This window comes from Acartia tonsa, chromosome 9 (genome assembly GCF_053477335.1).
Source record: "Acartia tonsa isolate MP-2025a chromosome 9, ASM5347733v1, whole genome shotgun sequence".
Classification (NCBI taxonomy): domain Eukaryota; kingdom Metazoa; phylum Arthropoda; class Copepoda; order Calanoida; family Acartiidae; genus Acartia; species Acartia tonsa.
In genome coordinates this window covers 5,343,276-5,365,791 of record NC_137268.1, presented here as the reverse complement: position 1 = coordinate 5,365,791, position 22,516 = coordinate 5,343,276, and the positions used below count along the sequence as shown (strand labels likewise).

Genomic DNA, 22,516 nt, shown 5'->3' with positions numbered 1-22,516 from the left:
TTATTATTTTGATAGTTTAGATAGTAATTTATAAGCAATCAATGAAAGATTTTGCTTATTTGGCTTATATACCAAATCATGCTATTTTTTGATAAATCACTTATAAGCAATCAATGAAAGTTTTAGCTTAGTTGGCTTATATACCAAATCATGCAATTTTTTGATAAATTACTTATAAGCAATCAATGAAAATTTTGGCTTATTTGGCTTATATACCAAATTATGCATTTTTTTGATAAATTAATTATAAGCAATCAATAAAAAATTTTACTTATTTGGCTTATATACCAAATCATGCATTTTTTTGATAAATTACTTATAAGCAATCAATAAAAAATTTTGCTTATTTGGCTTGTATACCAAATCATGTATTTTTTTGGTAAATTACTTATAAGCAATCAATTAAAGTTTTGGCTTAGTTGGCTTATATATAAAATCATGCAATTTTTTCATAAATTACTTACAAGCAATCAATAACAATAAATGCTTACTTGGCTTACATACCAAATCATGCTATTTTTTGATAAATTACTTATAAGCAATCAATGAAAGTTTAGGCTTATTTGGCTTATAAACAAAATCATGCATTTTTTTGGTAAATTACTTATAAGCAATCAATCACAATAAATGCTTATTTGGCTTTTATACCAAATCATGCATTTTTTTGATAAATTACTTATAAGCAATCAATGAAAGTTTTGGCTTAGTTGGCTTATATATAAAATCATGCAATTTTTTCATAAATTACTTACAAGCAATCAATCACAATAAATGCTTATTTGGCTTACATACCAAATCATGCTATTTTTTGATAAATTACTTATAAGCAATCAATGAAAGTTTTGACTTATTTGGCTTATATACAAAATCATGCAATTTTTTGGTAAATTACTTAAAAGCAATCAATCACAATAAATGCTTACTTGGCTTACATACCAAATCATGCTATTTTTTGATAAATTACTAATAAGCAATCAATGAAAGTTTTGGCTTATTTGGCTTATAAACAAAATCATGCAATTTTTTGGTAAATTACTTATAAGCAATCAATCACAATAAATGCTTATTTGGCTTATATATCAAATCATGCAATTTTTTCATAAATTACTTACAAGCAATCAATCACAACAAATGCTTATTTGGCTTACATACCAAATCATGCTATTTTTTGATAAATTACTTATAAGCAATCAATCACAATAAATGCTTATTTGGCTTATATACCAAATCATGCATTTTTTTGATAAATTACTTATAAGCAATCAATGAAAACTTTGGCTTATTTGGCTTATATACCAAATTATGCAATTTTTGTTATAAATTTCTTATATGCAATTAATCACAATAAATACTTATTTGGCTTATATACCAAATCATGCAATTTTTTCATAAATTACTTATAAGTAATCAATCAAAATTTTTGCTTATTTGGCTTATATACCAAATCAAACAATTTTTGGATAAATTACTTATAAGCAATCAATCAAAATTTATGCTTATTTGGCTTACATCAGCCAAATCTTCCATTTTGTTCATAAACTGCTTACAGGAAGGAAGGGATTAATTATTACTCCTCCTCCTTTTTCTTCAATTCAACTTATATAAGCCACTTTTACTATAAATGACTGAGTATTTATTTACTCCACCCTCTTTTAACTCACAAGTCAGACCAAATTGTTGTTGAATGCTGATATAAGTAAGCAATTAGTATTTTTATGGCTTATCAGTAATTTACCACAAAAATGGCACAATGGCACATTTAAGTAAGCCAAAAAAAATGTTAACTGCTTACTTACACGGATTGGGATTACTAGGGTATAAGATAACGGTATTGATTTCATCTCTCAGTTGTCCTGCAAGTGGAGGGAGGGGTGTGACCCCTCCCTCTCCCTTCTTAAGCACTGGAACCTTCCCCTTCAACCACCAGGTTATCAGCACCACCTCAGCCCTGAGGATAAAGGTTCTAAGCCTTCCTTCACCCGATAGATTCACCACCCACACAGACTGTTGTTGTCACAGTAATCATCAAACCTTCCCTTTTAGTACCCAGACCTACCACTCAACCCCTCTATTCTTATCTACCTATTGTGCTGTTCCATGGGCTATCCTGCCTCCCCCGGACAGGGATAGCCATCTACCTAACCATTGCAACTATCTATGTTTTACTTGTATGATTTACCTTTAACTATCTCTATTCCTAATCCATATGTATTTATATTATGTTGTACATCTTTAGTAAACCTTAGACCCTGAATAAAGTAACATCTGAATAGACTCTGTTTATTATTTAGTGATTGCCATAGAAGCGTAGCTTCTCTATAATATATGTGTCCACGTCTGTTCGCACTGCCGTAGTCATTTGAACTCGGGTGTCTGCCATTTAACCAAGGTGGATACCACACATAGACATATACAAATATATTACTTTCAAAAAATTTTGTGACGCTCTTTTATAACTCTAGAATCTAAATCACTTATTAATAAGTATTCAAATTTATAATTTTGTACTGTCTTTTTTCACAGAAATATAATTACGGTTTGATACAATATACTTTGTGGCAGAGCAGATACTATATAATTCATTTTGTAAGTATTTGCAATAACTTTTATGTAAACATTAAATATATAACTATAGATGTATAATAAGAGATATAAGTTTTCCGGAATTTTTATGTAGGTTGTAGATTTGAAATCTGCATCAAATTTTAAGGATTTTTTATAAAATTCGCTTTTTGTATAATTCTTTATCTAAAAGCGGAAATACATTTTAAGTTAATTAATTTTGACCAATAGGATAGTTGGATTTTAAACTACCTGCGCTCTAATTGGTTGAATGATGTACGACATCCAATCAGAGCGCAGATTTTTTAAATCCACCAATCACGGATGCCAAAATTAATTAACTTAATTTGCATTTCCGCTTTTAGATAAAGAATTATACAAAAAATGAATTTTATAAAAAAATCATTAAAATTTGATGCAGATTTTAGATCTCCTCCCTACATTAAAATTCCGGAAAACTTAAATCTCTTAATGTATAATCCAGACAACTACCTGGCCCAAGTGGTGGAGGCCCTTTTCGTCTGCTAGAAAATTGCTTTCTGTTCTTTTGTAGGGACTTGGCCTTGTTTATATTTTTGAAACTATTAGCTGATTTCAAAGACTCTCATATAACTCTAGAATCTAAATCACAGATTAATTATTATTCAAATTTTGTACTGTAAATTTTTTTACAGAAATATAATTAATTGTGGTTTGATACAATACACTTTGTGGCAGAGCAGATACTCTATAATTCATGACTTTCAATTAAAAATTTTATATGAACAATAAATATAAAAGTTTAGATTTATAATCCAGACAACTTCCTGGCAAAAGTGAACCATTATATATCTCTAGAATCTAAATCATAGGTTAATTATTATTTAAATTTTGTACTGTATATTTTTTCACAGAAATATGAATTGTGGTTTGATACTCTGTAATTTGTTTGCATTTACAAAAACTTTCAATTCTATGTAAACTCCATTGAAGTAGAATTTATCAGAGCTAATTATAATTTTTTTTATACTAGTGGCTTCGCCTTTAGCCTCTAGGACTTCCCCCCAGATGGGGATATGATGTTGGGGGATTTTTGTTGGGAAAGTTGTTGAACAACCCTTCAGGAAAATAGCTTCAAACCATCACATGACCAGTGAGTTTAATCCCTGAGTATCACTGCTTAATCAGTTCAGCAGTTACCAAAATCTTGAGCTTCTGACGGAAAAACAGATGGAAGACATCACATTACTAATATCAACCACTTTCTCTCATTTAAAGCTATTCTGATAATGAAAGTTATATATGTTTATCATATAAATATTTTGGCATTCCTACTCATTATCTAAAGCGAGGCTTACAACATTCAGTGTATGTCCGACTATGCAATATGATAAGCATCGTTTTCATAGATGATTCTTGTCAATATTATTAATTCCAAAAAGCTAGTTTTAATTGCATATTTTATTTGATATGGTTTATTTTCATAGCTTCGGAAACATACACCCTTGTTTTTCTTAGAAAGTATTTAAATCAAATGATAATACGTGAAACAGATTTGAAACAATGACAAAATAATACAGACTTGTGTATACTTTACTAGTTATTTCTCATATCGTATTATAAACGGCTTTCCGCGGATATAGAATGTACAATTATAAGATTAAAACTAGTTTTTTTAGCCCCGTGGTGCCGAATAAATACGAGAAATAGTTTTTTCGTATGGATGAGAACCGGTTCCTATCCACCGGATTCGAATAAATACGAGAAAATACATTACACTGTTTCTTATGGTTCTAATGTCAAAAATGCATAATAATATAACATAATGCTAGCAGCCTGTAATTGAAAGAAACATACTGTGACACTGCGATAGTAAACTTCTTTTGAAATACTATTTTAGACAATTAGATGTTGTCAATTCTTACCTAAAATCAGGAAATGGTACACAGATGGAAATTAGTAAAAGTTAAACTAAATTTTCGACTTCTTATTTTTCTAAATGTTAAAGCATATTGAAAGTAAAGTCAACACTTTTTGAAAGCAAGGATTTTTTACTTTTAGGGTATTCAATTACAGATGGATCTTATTGTTAATTTATGAATTGTTCTATCGATTATAAACATTGCATAATAGTTTTTGTACCAGATAGGTACTATAGAAACCGTGCAATTTTCTAATCATTTCCATAAAAATAAATGTTCATTTTAAACATGTGATTTTTTAAAACAATATTTCACTTGGATTCCTATAATCATTAGGTATAATGTTGAGAGAAAAACAGCCCTTATAAAGAAAGCTTAAAATGTAATTATGTCCCTATCAAGCATTCAAATAGCTTTAGGATAGATTTGTTTTATTCTTTTCTTCAAACTTATAAATACGTCGTTTATTTTCTTCCTTTTCTCTCATTTTCTGATTTGGAAGGCTATGCTTTTATGGATGTTGTAAACCTTGTTCAATTTCAAAGGGAATCAGTTTTTTAGAAGCATTATCCCTATTTTTGTACGGAAGTATTTAAAACTGATAAAATCCAATACAAGTATCAAGATTACTTTGTTTTTTTTTCTTCATACTTTTTAACAATGGACAAGGGGGATAAGGATAAGATTTGGAGAAAAAACATATGCGATAAACTTATGAAATGTAAATTAAAAAAGGATGACAAAATCCGTAAGTAGGAAAGCAAAAAGATATTTAAAGATGTGAAGAAAAAAACAAACAAAACAAAGTAACAAAGTGGATGCAAATAAATTAGTTATCCGAATTAATATCCGAAGCAAATTTTATACTGCAATATATATATATATATATATATATAGCTTTCGGAATCTCGGGGCTAAAAATACTGGATTTAATCTTATAATTGGACATTTCACATTTTATATCCGCGGAAAGCTGTTTATAATACGATGCGAGAAATACCTATTATATATTTTACTTTTGGTAAAATTATCATGATTTTATTTCTTGGGAAGAATGAAGTAAATGTAGATTGATAAATACATTAATAAAGGGTGAGCAAAAAAAAATGCGTACCTTTTTAAAATTCAAATTTCACGGCTTGTGTTAATGGTAGAAAAATGTTATGCATATCGTTAGAACCGCTATGAAGTCTATTTTTTGGAAATATAAGAACACTTCCTCTGCTACTTATAGTTAGGGAGCTACGTGTTAAAATGTCCCAACTGATGTAAAACTTGACTTGCGAGTAAATTTTAAAATATAACTAAAAATTAGAGAAGATATTTTGCAAAAAGAGATGCCTACATTTTTTAATTTCAAATTGCGCAGCTTGTGTTGATAGTAGAAAAATGTTACGCATACCGTTAGAACCGCTATGAACTGTATTTTTTGGAAATATTTGAACGGTTTCTGTGCTACGCATAATTTGGGAGCCAGATGGTAAAATGTCCCAAAATTTACTCGCAAGTCAAGTTTTAAGTCAGTTGGGACATTTTAACAAGTAGCTCCTAAATCATGCGTAGCACAGGAATCGTAGTTATATTTCCTAAAAATAGACTTCATAGTGGTTCTAACGATATGCATAACATTTTTCTACTATTAACACAAGCCGCGCAATTTCAATTTTAAAAAGGTACGCATTTTTTTTTGCTCACCCTTTAGATAGATAGGTAGTAAAATAGATAGGTAAGTAGATAGATAGAAAAATATATACAAACAAATGCTTGAAACAAAAAAAACCTTGCATTTTATTGCATACAGATGAAAAAATGCTAAGGTTTATTTATTTGACATTGTTTATCTACCAGGGAGGGAGAGGACAATGAAAATAGAGATAAGTGAAGGGGTTCGGTGCTCGAAATGGCACTTTAAGAGAAACCGCATGGGAATAATAATAAGTTTGATTATGATAGCATTATTATTAAACATTTTTAAGTGATATTTTTGACGTTATTGTTAAATGCGGTTCTGATTATTTAATAATGTACTAAACAAGTTTCTGCCTTTTGCAATCGTCCATTGTCTTATCCTTTTTTTAATTTCAGATCGATGTCAGTATTCAAGGAGGAATATGCATGGTTAGAAAAAATTCCAGATATGATCCTTGATGCATATAATATTTATTCTTCAAGAAACAAATAGTACTGACACATACCTTATTGTTAGAGTAGCTACGCTAATAATTGTTATTTTTTTCAGTATTACTCTTATATTCTAGGCTTCTAAAGTCAATCTAAATTGCTATTTATCACATAGTATTATAGACAATCTTCCGCGTATTTTGAAATGAAATATTACAGGATTTAGATCAGTTTTGTTAGCCCCGAGGGACTACTAGTATAGTTTTATAGTTTTTATTCTACTATTCGTGGAAAATTGTCTGTAATACGATGCTATACATGATTTTTTTAGTATGTCTCAGAACCGGTTCTAATCCAACGGACATTAATCAGTTTCAAAGCCATACATGTTATGTATTATAATTTTTACTCTAGTCAAATATTTTTGTTATTTAGAATTATATAACACTCAAAGTGGAACTTCTTGCCATTTAAAATATAAATGAAATTATACCTCATTACTAAAATATAGTTAACTTTAATCAAAAGTTTTATACGATCTGAAAGCTAATTTTAAAAGCATTATTAAAGTTTTTAGTCTTTTTATTGTTAATTATGAACCTAATTGTTATTGTTATTGTTGTTTATCTGTTGTAATAAAGTTATTTTTTTTGTACTTGTTACTTTCTCAGCAGCCGGTGAGGATGGAGTAAAAGGGATGGAAGGGAAGAATTGTTATTCCAGCCCGCTTCAAACTTCCCTTTTAACATAAAAATCTAGTATAATATCTAAGTTTTAATATATCAATTGCTGCAGAAGCATCCGCAGCCAATATCAATAAAACTGTTGCAGTTCCTAAATTCATTTTCCTACTACCCATTTAAAAATTAAAGTCTTCCGTGGAAAGTGTTGAATTATTGGTCCAGCTGTTACTGAGATCTTAGTGGACATTCTCATACACAACTTACTACTATAAGCAAGCAATTTTTGAAGCTAGGTTGCGTGATTAAATTATTCCTTTGTTTAGCTCAGTTACAGTTTCTATAGAAACAATTATTTATTGAGAAAATCACAAAACCACTTGTTTGAAAATTGACTTTAGAATTTTAAATATAAACAGTTACCGTACTAATACAATGATAGATATTTCCATAATAGCAAAGGAAGGGGACATTGGACTGTAGTAAGTTACATGGGTACCCAGAGTTTTTATAAAACCGCTTTTTTTTTGTTGGCATAAAAACCCTGGGTACTTCACTGCTCTGTAAGAAAAACAATAAGACAATTTAAACACATATAAAAATTGATGAACATCATTGGACAAACATTTCAAAATTGTCAATACAACATGAAAAAATCACAGGGGATGGACTGATACCAAGTTTGTTAATAAGAAAAAATCAATTCTGTAATACAAATGATATGATTATTATGAAACTGTAAAAGTGCTATAAGATAAGAAACTACTGTAGATATAATTCCACTAATTGAAGAAATGTTGACAGTAAATGATTATGGAAACTGTAATAATAATAATAGATATAATTCCACCCGCGACCGTGGCTCAACACGTAGCGCATCCGCTCGTCGTCGGGAAGGTGATAGGTTCGAATCTCGGTCCGACACCGCGTCATAACTAAAGACGTTAAAATTGGTTCCTACTGCTGCTATGTCAGGTGCGCGACATAAATAGTTAGAGTAGGGGGAATGCCTTGGCCCAAAACTGGCGCAACTCACTACCATGCACAGTTAGGACTTCTCAGACAAAGGTCTTGCAATCAAAGGGTTGGTTGTCTGATGGCAAATGGACGCTTTACACCGCAATCATAGGGCTTAGGGCTGACAACCCTATCCCATATCCATAAGCCACATTGTTACAGAAACACTGACGAATTATCAGCGGCCTATGCTCCCCCCTGTGGAGTGAAAAGGGCTTGTTACTGTTTAATTCCACTGATTGTAGAAATGTTGACAGTAAATAATTATGGAAACTGTAAAAGTGTTATAAGATAAGTAACTATTGTAGATATAATTCCACTGATTGTAAAAATGTTTACAGTAAATAATTATGGAAACTGTAAAAGTGTTATAAGATAAGTAACTACTGTAGATATAATTGCATAAATTGTAGAAATGTTGACAGTAAATAATTATGGAAACTGTAAAAGTGTTATAAGATAAGTAACTACTGTAGATATAATTGCACTGATTGTAGAAATGTTGACAGTAAATAATTATGGAAACTGTAAAAGTGCTATAAGATAAGTAACTACTGTAGATATAATTGCATAAATTGTAGAAATGTTGACAGTAAATAATTATGGAAACTGTAAAAGTGTTATAAGATAAGTAACTACTGTAGATATAATTGCACTGATTGTAGAAATGTTGACAGTAAATAATTATGGAAACTGTAAAAGTGCTATAAGATAAGTAACTACTGTAGATATAATTGCATAAATTGTAGAAATGTTGACAGTAAATAATTATGGAAACTGTAAAAGTGCTATAAGATAAGTAACTACTGTAGAAAATATTCCACTAATTGTAGAAATGTTGACAGTAAATAAACCCATGGCACTTGGCCCATCTTCTTGTTCCATTCTGAAAAAAAAATAAATTTAAGCAAGGATGACAACATCCATAAGTAGCGAAGCACAAAAAAATCGTGGAATGGACTAACAGACAAAGTGAGTTATTTAACAAAGGTTCAGCTCTTAAAACAATAAAAAGAGAGAATATATGCAAAAACTCTAAAAAAAATCACGAAACCTTTGAAACTAACATTTTTACATCTTTTAAAGCATAACCCTTAGACGAGATGCATATATGTTATAGTAAATATAAATTCCAGCTGTTTATTTCTAATAGCAACCAACACAAATCACTTCTATGACAAAGTGAATTATAGAGTAGCTTCGCTAAAACAGACTAAAACACGAAAACAAAATATAATGAATCAAAAGTTTAAAAGTATAATGGAACTATTTTTTGATAATATAAATATGCCAACTGAGTGTAATATTATTTCAATAGTTTTAACACATAAATATACTTTATTTTTAAAAGCAAAGCTTTTCTATAATTAGGGTAGGTCGGTTCGTCTGTCCGTCCGAGACAGATAGCTTTTATTCGTTAATTTAGGCATGTTAGAATTGTCCTATCGATTTCAATCTTTGCATGGTGATTCCTGTAGTACTTAGGTACGATTTAGATAGCGTAGCAACTCTATAATCATTACCAAAATGTCCGTACGTCCATTTTATACATGTTGATTTTTCTTCTTTTTTAACAACAAATTTTTATGTGATCTAATTATCTGTTTGATCTGATTTTTTGTATATTGATTCCTGGGACAACAAAGAACAATATTATAATCAAGTTCTAAAAATGTAAGTATGTCCATAAACATTATCCTGTCTCAAGCAGTTTTTCAACAAATTTACTTCGACTCTTATGCTTTTATATTTTGATTATTCAGTTCAGACACTATACAAGTGTTAATGTCCGTTTGTCCTACCGTTTCAGTGCTTCGCTTTTATTGATATTGTCATCCTTGTTTAAACTGTACCTGACTATTTATTTCATCTGTTCATTGGTCAAGACATAATAATGAGAAATGCAGCAATTGATTTGTTCAGGGAAATTAAATTTAAACCCGCCAAAATTAAATAATTTTTGAACCTGTATACAAGGTGTTCAAGTTCCTCTGAGTATTCTCCAGATAACAAATAGCTCCTAGCAAATATTAAAGTAAAATAATAGAGGGTGTAACCACTACATATAGTAAGGGGAGAAAGTCACTCAAAAATTAGCCAAGTGACGTCTTAAAAATGAGGGAGATGAAAGTAAACCCCAAAAAATCCCCTATTTTTTGTCACGTGCCTGATTTTTGAGTGACATTCTACCCTTACCTACATATAACTTTACCCGACAACAGAGTCTAATATTGTTATTGGTTCTTTTAAATATGATTGCAGCTTGAATTTTAAGTTACTGGATTAAAAACACTGGCACACTAAAGAAACAGGCTACTTATACAAAAATGGATTGTTTGCCAACCCTTTAGTGAAAAACTAACCAAGAATTATATGCTAAAAAAATGTAATAATTGTGTAATATTCTTTTTCTATATATTATCCATTTTAGGAGAGCACTAAAAACTATATAGTTTTCTTTTTACAAGAAAATGTGCACATCTTTGTGTGAAAAGCTTTTCTTCAAATCATATCACAAATCATTGAGTTTACATATAGTGTGACCCCTTAAAAGTATCTTTTTTATAGGAAATGTAGCCCATATTTCTTGATATATTATTAAAAAACGCATATGCCCTTTTTCTCTATAAATTTCCACATTAGAATATATAAGAATATTATTTTCTATAGATAAAAATTGGATATTTGTAGAGCTGTTTTTTTTAAAAAACACAAATCCAATACATTTATTAATATTATATAAAAACTGCAATGTAAACTTAAAAAGTAAGTTATAGATATAATTAATATAATCAGAAAAAAAGTTTTAACAATTACTTTAAAAATAAGTTTGGTCAAAATTTATCATATTTCAAAAGGATTTATGCTAATTAGGGTAAGTGGTGGCTGAAAAATATTAGGGAATAACAAAGTTTATTCATACAAATATGTAAATTTATGCAGATGTATTTACCTTGTGTTGACCAAAATATTTTTAAATCCTGTGTGTAAATCATCTATGATGACACAAATGTACGCCAGGAAAAACCAAGCGGCAATACCAAAAAGACCAAGATCAAATGAGATCTGCATGTTTTCAGTAGAATACATTATTGCCAGATAGAAAGAAAAGATCATGGCTATTCCTGAACAATAACTATATTAGCTGTCTATTTTTAATAGCAGCTGAGAAAAACACATTTAGGAAGTGACTGGCGGATTGACAGACAAAGTAAATAATAGAGTAGGTTCGCTACGAAAAATGTATAAAAACACAAATAAATATTTGGGAATAGTCCCTTTCGTGGCAACTCACCTTAATGGGCGATTCGTCGTGTTTTTAAAATGGTTATTTTAGGTTAGGTTAATTAATATTGGGTTAGGTTAGAGCCCCCCCGCAGGGGCAAGAAATTGGAGAAAAGCTACCGTGAAAAAAAACGAAAAATCGCCCCTTATGGTGAGTTGCCACAAAAGGGACTATACCCGAACATTTATTTGTGTTTATACACATTTTTAGTAGCAAAGCTTCTCTTTAATTTACTTTGCCTGTCCATCCGCCAGTCAGTTCGTAAATGTGTTTTTCTCGGCTGCTATTAAAGATAGACAGCTAAAAGTTTTAGTGGAAATTCCTCTGGCATATCCACTTCTTATCTTTATAAAATAGAGGCTATGGATATCAGCCTCTGGAGTCCGGAATTACGGGTGTGTGAGCAGACATGTGGCAATCTCAATTGATAGAGAAGCTTTGCTTCTCTGTGTTGAACAATATAACTCAGATAGAATTTAATAGTTGTTTATTTGAATCTGGTCTTAAATATACTAACTACCTTACACAATAAAATCAATAACACGGAATTCGGGATACATATCAATCAGAATTACATGGCCAAGGTGTAGCATAAATATAGGCAGGGCTAGTCCCTTCCCTGCAATTGGGAGGGACTAGCAAATAATATTAATCAAATATACAGTTATGAGCATAGTAAATATACAACAAACAAATAACTTTATTTGGGGGATAGATTACACGGCTTCTCCCCTTGCTCAAGGGGAAATCAACAAAATAGACCTAGAGCTGGAAAGCGAAGCTACACTATAGCTGGTAAAGTAAGGAGTATACCACATATACATTGTTTTGTCCATCTGCTTGTCAGTCATGCTTTGAAATATAAAAAGTTTATTTTTATAATTTCTATTTTGCATATTCTCTCTCTTTTTCATTTTTACGAGGGCTGAGAATCTGCACTATAACTCACACTGTCTGTTTTTCCACTCCATATTTTTTGTGCTTTGTTACTTATGGATGTTGTCATCCTTATTTTTATTTAAACCAATAATAAAACAACCAATTTACTTAACAAAACAAAATTCATTCTTACCTTCCCCAAAAAATGTTAAACATATCAGAGGAGATAAACTTTTCTTTAGTACTTTATATTCATTGAGAATTTGATTGCTGAAGGTTATAACCTTGGGTGGACTAAATGTTTGGTTTTCTAATTCTATTTTGTACACCAAAAATTTTGAAACTGATGAACCAAGAAGAGTGATCAACATCAATGAAACTACCATAGCCATGATAGTTCCTAGGATACTATTTACTTGTCCTAAATAATAAATATTTGAAAAGGGTCTTTTTTCCATCTTTTTTGTGTCAAGGTAAAATACAATGAACCAACTCCAATCTAAAATACAAAGTAGAATGATGTCTGTCCGTCTGTCCCTAAGGATCTCGGTAACCACTAAACTGATCAGATTCGTCTCTTGAGGGAATATACCTACTGGTCCTGTGGTAGTTTTGGGCCATTTTCTTTGGGCCCCCAAAAAACAAAAAAAAAACCTCCCCCATTTATAAAAGATTTTTTACGTATTTAGAGAATTCATCATATATTCGCAAAAATTTGCGATCAATTCGCATTTTTTCGGCTGGGTAGGTAATAGAAGATGTAATTATACCTCTTGGGGCAAAGCCCCTAAGGCTAGGGGCGAAAGAGGCTATTATATTAAAAAGAAAAAGAAAATAATTTTTAAGTCTTTTTTAGGTTCCAGGTATGCACTTACAAGTCCTCCTAGGGTCAATTTTTGCTCACCAAATGTAAATTTGTCAAAAATCAATTGTTCTATCACTTGGTAACCTAATAAGCACGCTTCAAACAGATAGGCAGCTATAAAGAACAATTTTCTAATATAAAATGCTTTTCATTTTTTTTATAACATGCTTCATTTGGGGGAATATTGGCATACGCTGCTTTACTTGACAAAATATTTGCACACTCGGTTTTACTTGTTGTGTTTAGCACACTCTGTTTGACTTAATCCCAAAATTAAAAAAAGTTATTAAAAATAAAAAAAGAAAATTTGGAATTTTATTAAATATGAATTAAAACTTGAAAATAACATTATTTCCTTTGAGGCCATGGTAGGTTTTCAGTAAACAATATTCCATTTGTCCTGCAAAACTTAAGTTAAGAGGTTTTATACGTTTAAACCACAAATTTAATACAAAAGGGAGGGAGGGTGGGGGGGGGGGGGGGGAGGAAGTATGCAACTATCTCGTAATCAATGAGTAAATGGCACTTGGAATTCGAATTTCGATCTGAAATTTTGCGTGAGTAATCATTGGTTGGTCTATTATCCCTAAATCAAACAAAAAGTATTATAAACAGCTTTCCGCGGATATAGAATGTACAATTATAGTTTAAACCAGTTCATTTAGCCCCAAGATGTTTTAATTTTTAAATAACAGTCTGCAAACTTTATCTATTTCTAATTTAAGTTTCCTTGCAGTATAATTGCAGATTAGTATTGCTAAAGTTGTCTTCAGATAGATAACATAAACAATAACATATCTCCCAATTCTAACCAGAGGTTTTAGTTTTGATGTATCAAAATAGGCAGTTTGGTGAAATATTTGATAAACTGTGGAACTAATGTAAAATGCCAACCAGAACACAACCCAAGCGACTAATATCCATGTTTTCCGAGTTACAGGCAATAGTTTTAGAAATTTAAAGACTGACAAGGAATGTAGCCCTGACATGTTAACACATAACTGTTTGGTTTTCCAATAACTTATATGAACACTTGTTAGTAGAGCTTGGCAAACTTAGCTACAGCCACTATCAGCCGCGCAGTTTACATAGATCTCACCAGAGCTCGGCAGCCGCGCATAAGCCTCAAATTTAAAGTAAACAAGGTTAGGTTCACACATCTAGCTGAATTTTGATTTCACTTAGGCTTACATGCAGCTGGCGTGCAGCTTCAGAGCCCTATGTCTTAGTTATAGACCTAACTGTAAGCCGCAGTTATTGCTACATCATCTAGAAGACCAAAGAAATTCCAAGCCTTAAAGCGACAGCCTATGTTTGGCTTCAATAAGGCAATCAGCCTCAAAGACCAACATTTTAAGCCAAAGAAGTTGTATCAACTTTTTTGCTTTTTATTTAAGATAGCTAGCCGGTCCTTTCAGTAAGTAGTAGATGTAAAATTTTTCATAGAATTCAGATATGCAATCGGTTTTTTTGTAGACCTCTTATTTTTTAAGTAATTTAAGTTTTTTAAAAAAATAATTAAGTCGGTTTTAAGGTACTAAAACGCAACAAAATAAAAGAAGAAAATGGCCAGTATGAACAAAAATAGTAAGATCTTTAATTTGACACCTTACTTTTAAAATTCTGTTGCGTAATTGTTGAAAAAATCAATTTTTTTAACCTCGGTTTAATCAAAACATTAAACCTAAATATTTTCTCATACAGACATAAAAAATATGGGTTCATATATACCATTAGAATGAGAAAAATAATATGAATCCATTGTAAGCAAAATTGAAAAAGTTTAAAAAAATTGTAATAAAAAATAGAAAAAATAAAAAAGTTATTTTAAGAATTGTAACTACTAAACTAGCCAATCACAAATCGCAAAAATTGACGAATCGGGAAGCTTAATCTATAAAATTAACCTATAGAATTGCCAGAAAAAAAGGAGAACGTTCATACAATATATACAACAGATACTACAATAAATATAGTGATATTAAAGAACATGTAAAGAATGAAAAATTATGAACAAATATGCATCAGTCTGTTTATAAACTTCAAAACAATGCAGTTAAAAATACATTATTGTTTCTTGTGTTTAAAAAATATCTGCTACATTGCATTGTCTTTTGTTTAGGTTTGGTTCAGGTTTGGTTCAAGCTAACCCTTTAAAGCCGAAAATTATGATTCTTAAAATAAACTTATTTTTTTTATTATAGTTTTATAAAACTTTTTCAATTTTGCTTAGAATAGATTCGTAATATTTTTCTGATTCTAAAGGTATATATGAACCCATGTTTTTATGTCTGTTTGAGAAAATATTTAGGTCTAAAGTTTTTATTAAACCGAGGTTAAAAAAATAGATTTTTTCAATAATTACTCAACAGAATTTTAAAAGTAAGGTGTCAAATTAAAGATCTTACTATTTTTGTTCATACTGGCCATTTTCTTCTTTTATTTTGTTGCGTTTTAGTACCTTAAAACCGACTTAATTATTTCTTAAAAAAACTTAAATTACTTAAAAAATAAGAGGTCTACAAAAAAACCGATTGCATATCTGAATTCTATGAAAATTTTTACATCTACTACTTACTGAAAGGACCGGCTAGCTATCTTAAATAAAAAGCAAAAGAGTTGATACAACTTCTTTGCGATGCTTTTAACAACTGTAACTGTTAAATGATACTCAAACAACTTAGGCAAAGATTAACCCTCCACGCCTCAACAGTCTCCAGCCTAAAACACCATCAGCCACAGCCACAAACCTTGTATTCAGCCGCAGCCGCAGCCGCGTGGCTGATGGTGTGACTGCCTAACCCTGCTTAATTGTGCGAGCTTTTCAAATATTTGTGTAATGGAATATGATCAAGACCAAACTGCATTACTTTTGCACCACTTTTGACGTCATATTCTCCATCTCTTTTATAGGGGTTTTCTTTCCCAATTCTCCTCTTATCTTCCTCATTTTCGTCACAGAAATCAAAAGTGACACAAAAGTAATGCAGTTTGGTCTTCGTTATGGAATATTAAAGAATGGATAAAAAAAAGCTGTGTTGGTTTACTTGAAAATTGTATTTGCTCAACATAACAATATTAAACACGTTCCTGCTTTAAACTACATTATTTTATGTTTCCAAGTTTTAATAGCATAATAAATGAGCAAAGCTTATAATTAGGCTTGTCCATAATAGCAAGGTTTAATAAATCATAAATAAAACAAAAAATTGCTGTGCTTTATCGTTATAAAAAAATGAAAATGAAAGGATTATAATATGACTAGTAAAAGGGAAAAAAAATCATACACTAAAAAACTATTCTCAAGTATAAAAAACTAGTGGCTTCGCCCCTAGAGGCATCTAGGGGCACTTGAGGAGGGGAGAGTTGAATCCTAATCCCATTTTTATTTTAGTTTAAAAAAAATTGTGGGGTGGGATAATTTTTTTTCTAGGGACTATTTATCTTGGAAGGGTGTAGGTACCCTCCCCCAAATTAGTTATTAACCTTTTCGGGACCTATAAGAGCTACTCTGTTAAGGAGAACCCAAACGGCTCAGCTATTAGCGAGATCCTTCGGTACAAACAATCAAACAAACAGACATACAGACATCGTTCTACTTTGTATTATAGGTTATAGGACAATGGACTAAAAATTGATATACATCACCTATGATGAAAAACAAAATTATCCCTTCTGTATATATAATTATAGGTTAAAAGTTTTGATACTACTAGTTTGGAACCAAACAATAAAACAATCAATAAAAGTACCCAAAGTGTTTAAGCCAATGAATATTATATCGAGGTCAAAACTTTGGGTACTAGTGTAATATTGTACAATATAATTAGTCAAAATAATGTTGAGCTATTTCTAAGTCATACCTCACAGCAATTGATATAGTATATCTAGATGGTCAACCTGTCCCTTAAAAAAGGAAAATTTAGCAGACAAACACTTTTTTAATTTTTTGTTTTTATACGATTCCTTCATGAATGCGAATTACAAAATTTTTTAACAATATAAAATCTCCAAAGCTAGATTTATCCTCATAAATTCAACTACCAATTGCTGACTTTTTTTATTTACATGTTTTATTAATAGCTGACTCATAATGCTAATAATATTGATACTTCTTAAGTGTCTCTACTGTGTACCTATTGTCTGTTTTAAAGAGTGTGCCTCAAAATTATCTCTATTCTCAAAGGTAAGCTAAGGGGCTGGGTCAGTCTACTACATAATATATGCAGAAATAAGAAAGGAAAGTGGGAGGGTAAAAACATATGTATATTGACAGAACATAGGAGGAAGTTGCAAAAAAGTGGATAGGGGGAAAAGAAAGGGACAGTAGTTTTCCTCAAAAGTTTTAAGTAAATTTATTTAAATTTCTTAAATTAAAAATTATTTGTGTATTTTTCGTTGGGGTGTTTTTATAGAACAGCGATTTATCAAAAATAGTTACGAACCTCCCTGGAACTAAAAGAAGCTTCATTGTAAAAAAGAACTATGTAGTCCCAGCAGTTAGTGAGCAACAACACTCTGAGAGATAGACATCCTTTCATCTTTCTTTTAGGATACGGTAGTTTTATTAGTTAAAATAAAATTTCCCTTTTATACTTACCCTTTTAAATAAGATAAATGAAAGAGGAGAAAGGGGAAAAAGTGCTAAGAAGGCCGGGACAAAAATCATATGAATATGGGCAAAACATTAGAAGCCTATACAGTGATACACCTTCTCTCTCACTCTCTCTCTCTCTCACTCTCTCTCACTCTCTTGCTCTCTTTCTCTCTCTCTCTCTCTCTCTCTCTCTCTCTCTCTCTCTCTCTCTCTCTCTCTCTCTCTCTCTCTCTCTCTCTCTCTCTCTCTCTCTCTCTCTCTCTCTCTCTCTCTCTCTCTCTCTCTCTCTCTCTGTCTTTCCTACTGAAGCTAATGTAAGGGTCAAAAAGAAAGCTCAAGAGCATATAAGGAGAAAATTCAGTAGATAGCTTTTAATACAAGATATTGCTCCCATCCAAGCCATATATACACTAAAATCCTAGATTTTAAACTGTGAAACAAGTTAATTTGCGGGAAAGAGAGTGATTAGCAATGCTCTATATACTGCAGGATTTATGTGACTCAAAGTTATAATGTCGCTTTTATACTCGCGTGAATGAATAAATTTTGCCCTAAACAAGTGAAAAATCTGTGGTGATTTAGAATGAAATATAAAAATGGAACAGATACCCATGCTGTAGATTTAAAATAGGTTAGCTGTGTTTATAATCTATTACATTTTTTTGCAAAAAAGTTCGCAAAAAGTCATAGTAAGAAATAAATTACCTTCCTATCAATTGTTCAAAAAAATATGTAAAATGTGAAACTACTTTACAAAACTTTTATGTTTTATGTCGGTATTCCGGTCTGTCAGCTCTTTAAATGTTAGCTCTTTTTTTATAATTATAATTACTTACTTTTTATACTTTTATAATTAGATTATTATGTTAAAGGCAATTTAATATGCGTTCAAGTTCGAATGTTCTACCGTCTTAGTTCAGATCTTTGCTTTTATGGATGTTGTCATCCTTGTTTATCTTTAAACAAATAATAAAACTATTAAAGTAAAATAGTAAGTAAATGAACCTAGTAATAGTTTCTAACTTTTTATCTTTGTGACGTAACAAAAATCGAAGGATGAGAGGGGAGGTGGGAAAGGAAACCCTTAAAAAAAGATGGATTTTTGTTACGTCACAAAGATAAAAAGTTAGACACTATTACTAGGTTCATGTTCGCAGATGGCTAAAATAACGAATCCCCTCAAGCACCCCGATTACCCCAACCTTCCCTCCCTACTGGATGAACGACCTGACCAATAAATTTGGTTCATATTAGCAAGCTAAATTGGCGACAATTTTTCCCCTGTCAATATATCCATGTATATCATATACCCATAACTACGCCACATTTATATTGTTTTCTTAACACTTTTAGTTTAAAGCTCTTTTTATTTCAAATTATATTAACTTAACTTACATAACAATTTGCGTTTTGTCTTAAAATAGATTTTGCTCATTCTATTTCAGTAACATAAACTTCTATCTTTTGCTATAAACACTAACATAGCAGATTTCTTATTCAGTAGGTAGATATGTCCAAAAAATATTAAAGGTATATTTGGAATTAAAACACAATTGGTTGGAATTGTCAAATAAGGATGACAACATCCATTAATAACGAAGCACAATCTTGAATGGAAAAATGAATAATCTAAGATATATAGCATATGTTCAGAAGGGGAGAGAGAGAATGCGATCAATAATATAAAAAAATCAGGAAGCATTCAGGGAGTAAGTGAGGGGACAATGGGCAATTAATTCAATTTATGAGTTTTCGCTGAAATCTAGATTTATCATAAGGAAAAAGGATAAGAGGATGAATACTTTTCATGGTAAAATACTACTTCCCCATCCCTAAATTTTTAAAGAAAATTTAGCAGACGAAATTCAAAAGCCGCCCAGGGCTTTTTGTATGTCAATCATAAATAATAATGTGAATAAAAAGTAAAGCGATATTTAGCAAACAGCCGTGGGCGGTTAGAATCAGCTGAATGTTTATTATGAAAAAAATTTCCCCCTTTTTAGAAATGAAAGGATTCATCTTTCATGCACAATTTTTTTTAAATAAAAATAAATTCTTTGTAACTTTTAATTAAAACATTAAAACGACAATATCTAAAAGTAAAAAGTAAAAAAAAATATTTTTTTAGATGTTGTTATTTTATTATTTTTTATAATTAATAACGAAATTTTATTTTTTTTAAATTTAAATATTATATTCTAATTATTAAAACTTTACATATTAATTTTGTAATCCTCCCATTTGAAAAGTGGTGAAATAGCAATAAAATTTAGCGCGGCAACAGCGCTAATTAGCCCCCTGGCACAGTTATGGAATCTCGACGACAAAGATTTTTTTATCCAATCTTGACAAGTGGGGTATTTTTGGAAAGAGGAATATATATAGAAAACGCCTATTAAAATTAGAAAATCCGCAGAAATCATATTTGCAAGTTATTTGCAAAAATCTGCAATGTTAATTTGCAAAATTAATTTCATGCCTTAAATGACTTATTTAAAAAGAAATCTTTTTATGAAATGTGTTTATCTATAAGTTTAGAACATACTTAAGGCAAAAAAATTTCTTTAGTGTTACTTTTTTCACCTTATATATGAAAAAAGCAGTTTCTCACATTTTATGATAAAAAAGGTATAGGAACAAAAAATATGTTTTTTCTTGTTGTAAACACAATAATTGGCATAAAATCTATCATCCTAAATGTAAAAATCAGATATAGAATCCTTTTAAGAGCAAAAATAGTGCAAAAAGTAACCAAGACATTTTTGCAAAGTATGAAAATCTGAAGAAAATAGTTCTTTTTGATTTTGATATACATATCAGATAAATGTATATAAAATTAGTGATCAAAAACTATAAAACAAGTTATAACTTTTTCAACCCTATCATTGATTAAAATGCACTTTTAGGTTTACTTATTACCAAAGTAGCACATAAAAACTCTTTTTATTAAGTTATTAAACAAAATAAATTCAAATCAACAATTAGGCGTTTTTTATAATGCAGTAGATCATTTTGTAGTTGGTTTTTTGGCATTTATTTTATTTAATTACATCATAAAAAGAGTTTTTATGCACTACTTTGGAAATTCTTAAACCTAAAAGTGCAATTTAATCAATGACAGTGTTGAAAAAACTTATAACATGTTTTATAGTTTTTAATCACTAATTTTATATACATTTATCTGATATGTATATCAAAAGCAAAAAGAACTAATTTCTTCAGATTTTCATACTTTGCAAAAATGTCTTGGTTACTTTTTGCACTATATTAGCTCTAAAAAAGGATTTTATATCTGATTTTTACATTTAGGATGATAGATTTTATGCCAATTATTGTGTTTACATCAAGAAAAATCATATATTTTTTGTTCCTATACCTTTTTTTATCATAAAATGTTAGAAACTGCTTTTTTCATATATAAGGTGAAAAAAGTAACACTAAAGAAATTTTTTTTGCCCTAAGTATGTTCTAAACTTATAAATAAACACATTTCATAAAAAGATTTTTTCTAAATAAGTCATTTAAGGCATGAAATTAATTTTGCAAATTAGCATTGCAGATTTTTGCAAATAATTTGCAAATATAATTTCTGCGGATTTTCTAATTTTCATAGGCGTTTTCTATATATATTCCTCTTTCCAAAAATACCTCACTTGTCAAGATTGGATAAAAAAATCTTTGTCGTTGAGATTCCATAACTGTGCTGGGCCCACTGCCTATTTTCGTCTTCTAGTTGCTTCGATTCCTCTCTTTTATTTTTTTCTCTATGAGATTTATCCAGAAAATGTTAAGGAAATTTTAAAGGGAGTGTTAATAAAATTCAGAAAACTATAAAATAAGAAAAAAGTTCCAAGAAAAAAAGCAATCATTTGAAAATTAGATTTACAGCACATCAGATTGACGTAACCATTCTATAACTAATAACTAGAAAAATCTCCCTGGAACCCGTTCTGTTCAACCCATAGCCCCATAACCCTATATTTAAGTTAGATTCTTAGATTATTTATTACACAAATATCACAAAAAAGTTTTTATGTATGAAATGATATTTTTTAGAGAGAAAAAATTGTTAAAACAAGTCTTCTCATAACAAATTAAGTTTATTGATACTCGTCTGCTATATTAAAAATTAACTCAGCATGTAGCAGCATTTGATGCGCTAGTACCCAAAGTCAGTCAGAACCTGCTAAATTCTTGCACATTCCCTTTAAGCCAGTACCCAAAGTCTGAGATTCCTAAAAAATTGAATATTCGATCCATTGTTCCCTCCCTTACTCCCTGGGAAGCATTAATAAATTTAAGTATCTTTGTCTTTTGAAGCATGAACGACAGGCAGACGAATCAAAATATATGTTTAATGCTAATTTACAAAGGATATCATCATCCAAAATTTTATCCGCCTATTTTAATTAAAAGATGATCTGTACCCAAAAGCGTTCAGGACGGACGAACAGAAAAAGTTAAACCTAGAGTAGCTGCCATAATAAAAATCGGATTTTGTTAATCACTTTTTTTAAACATTTCCTATCATCATTAAGTGGTGATTTTTTTTTTGCTTGTCCGTGATAAAATTAAAGATGGAAGGAAGAGGGGGGCACTTCAAGGGAA

At 30.3% G+C, this 22,516-nt stretch overlaps 3 protein-coding genes across 5 annotated transcripts in view; 2 read left to right on the top strand and 1 right to left on the bottom strand.

Moving 5' to 3' along the window:
• Positions 1-7,128, top strand: part of LOC145327696 (uncharacterized) — a 51,524-nt gene extending 44,396 nt beyond the window's left edge. Inside the window, exon 7 of the mRNA XM_080171251.1 lies at positions 6,549-7,128. Coding sequence (XP_080027377.1) covers positions 6,549-6,645 — 97 coding nt within the window. The 3' untranslated portion in view covers positions 6,646-7,128. The remainder of the gene's footprint in view (positions 1-6,548) is intronic.
• LOC145328072 (uncharacterized) overlaps positions 1-22,516 on the bottom strand; it is a 296,033-nt gene that overhangs the window by 182,296 nt on the left and 91,221 nt on the right. The gene's annotated exons all lie outside the window — the stretch shown is intronic.
• LOC145328458 (neuroligin-1-like) overlaps positions 18,291-22,516 on the top strand; it is a 30,446-nt gene continuing 26,220 nt past the window's right edge. The window contains exon 1 of the mRNA XM_080172156.1: positions 18,291-18,539. The gene's annotated coding sequence lies outside the window, so the exon portion shown is untranslated. The remainder of the gene's footprint in view (positions 18,540-22,516) is intronic.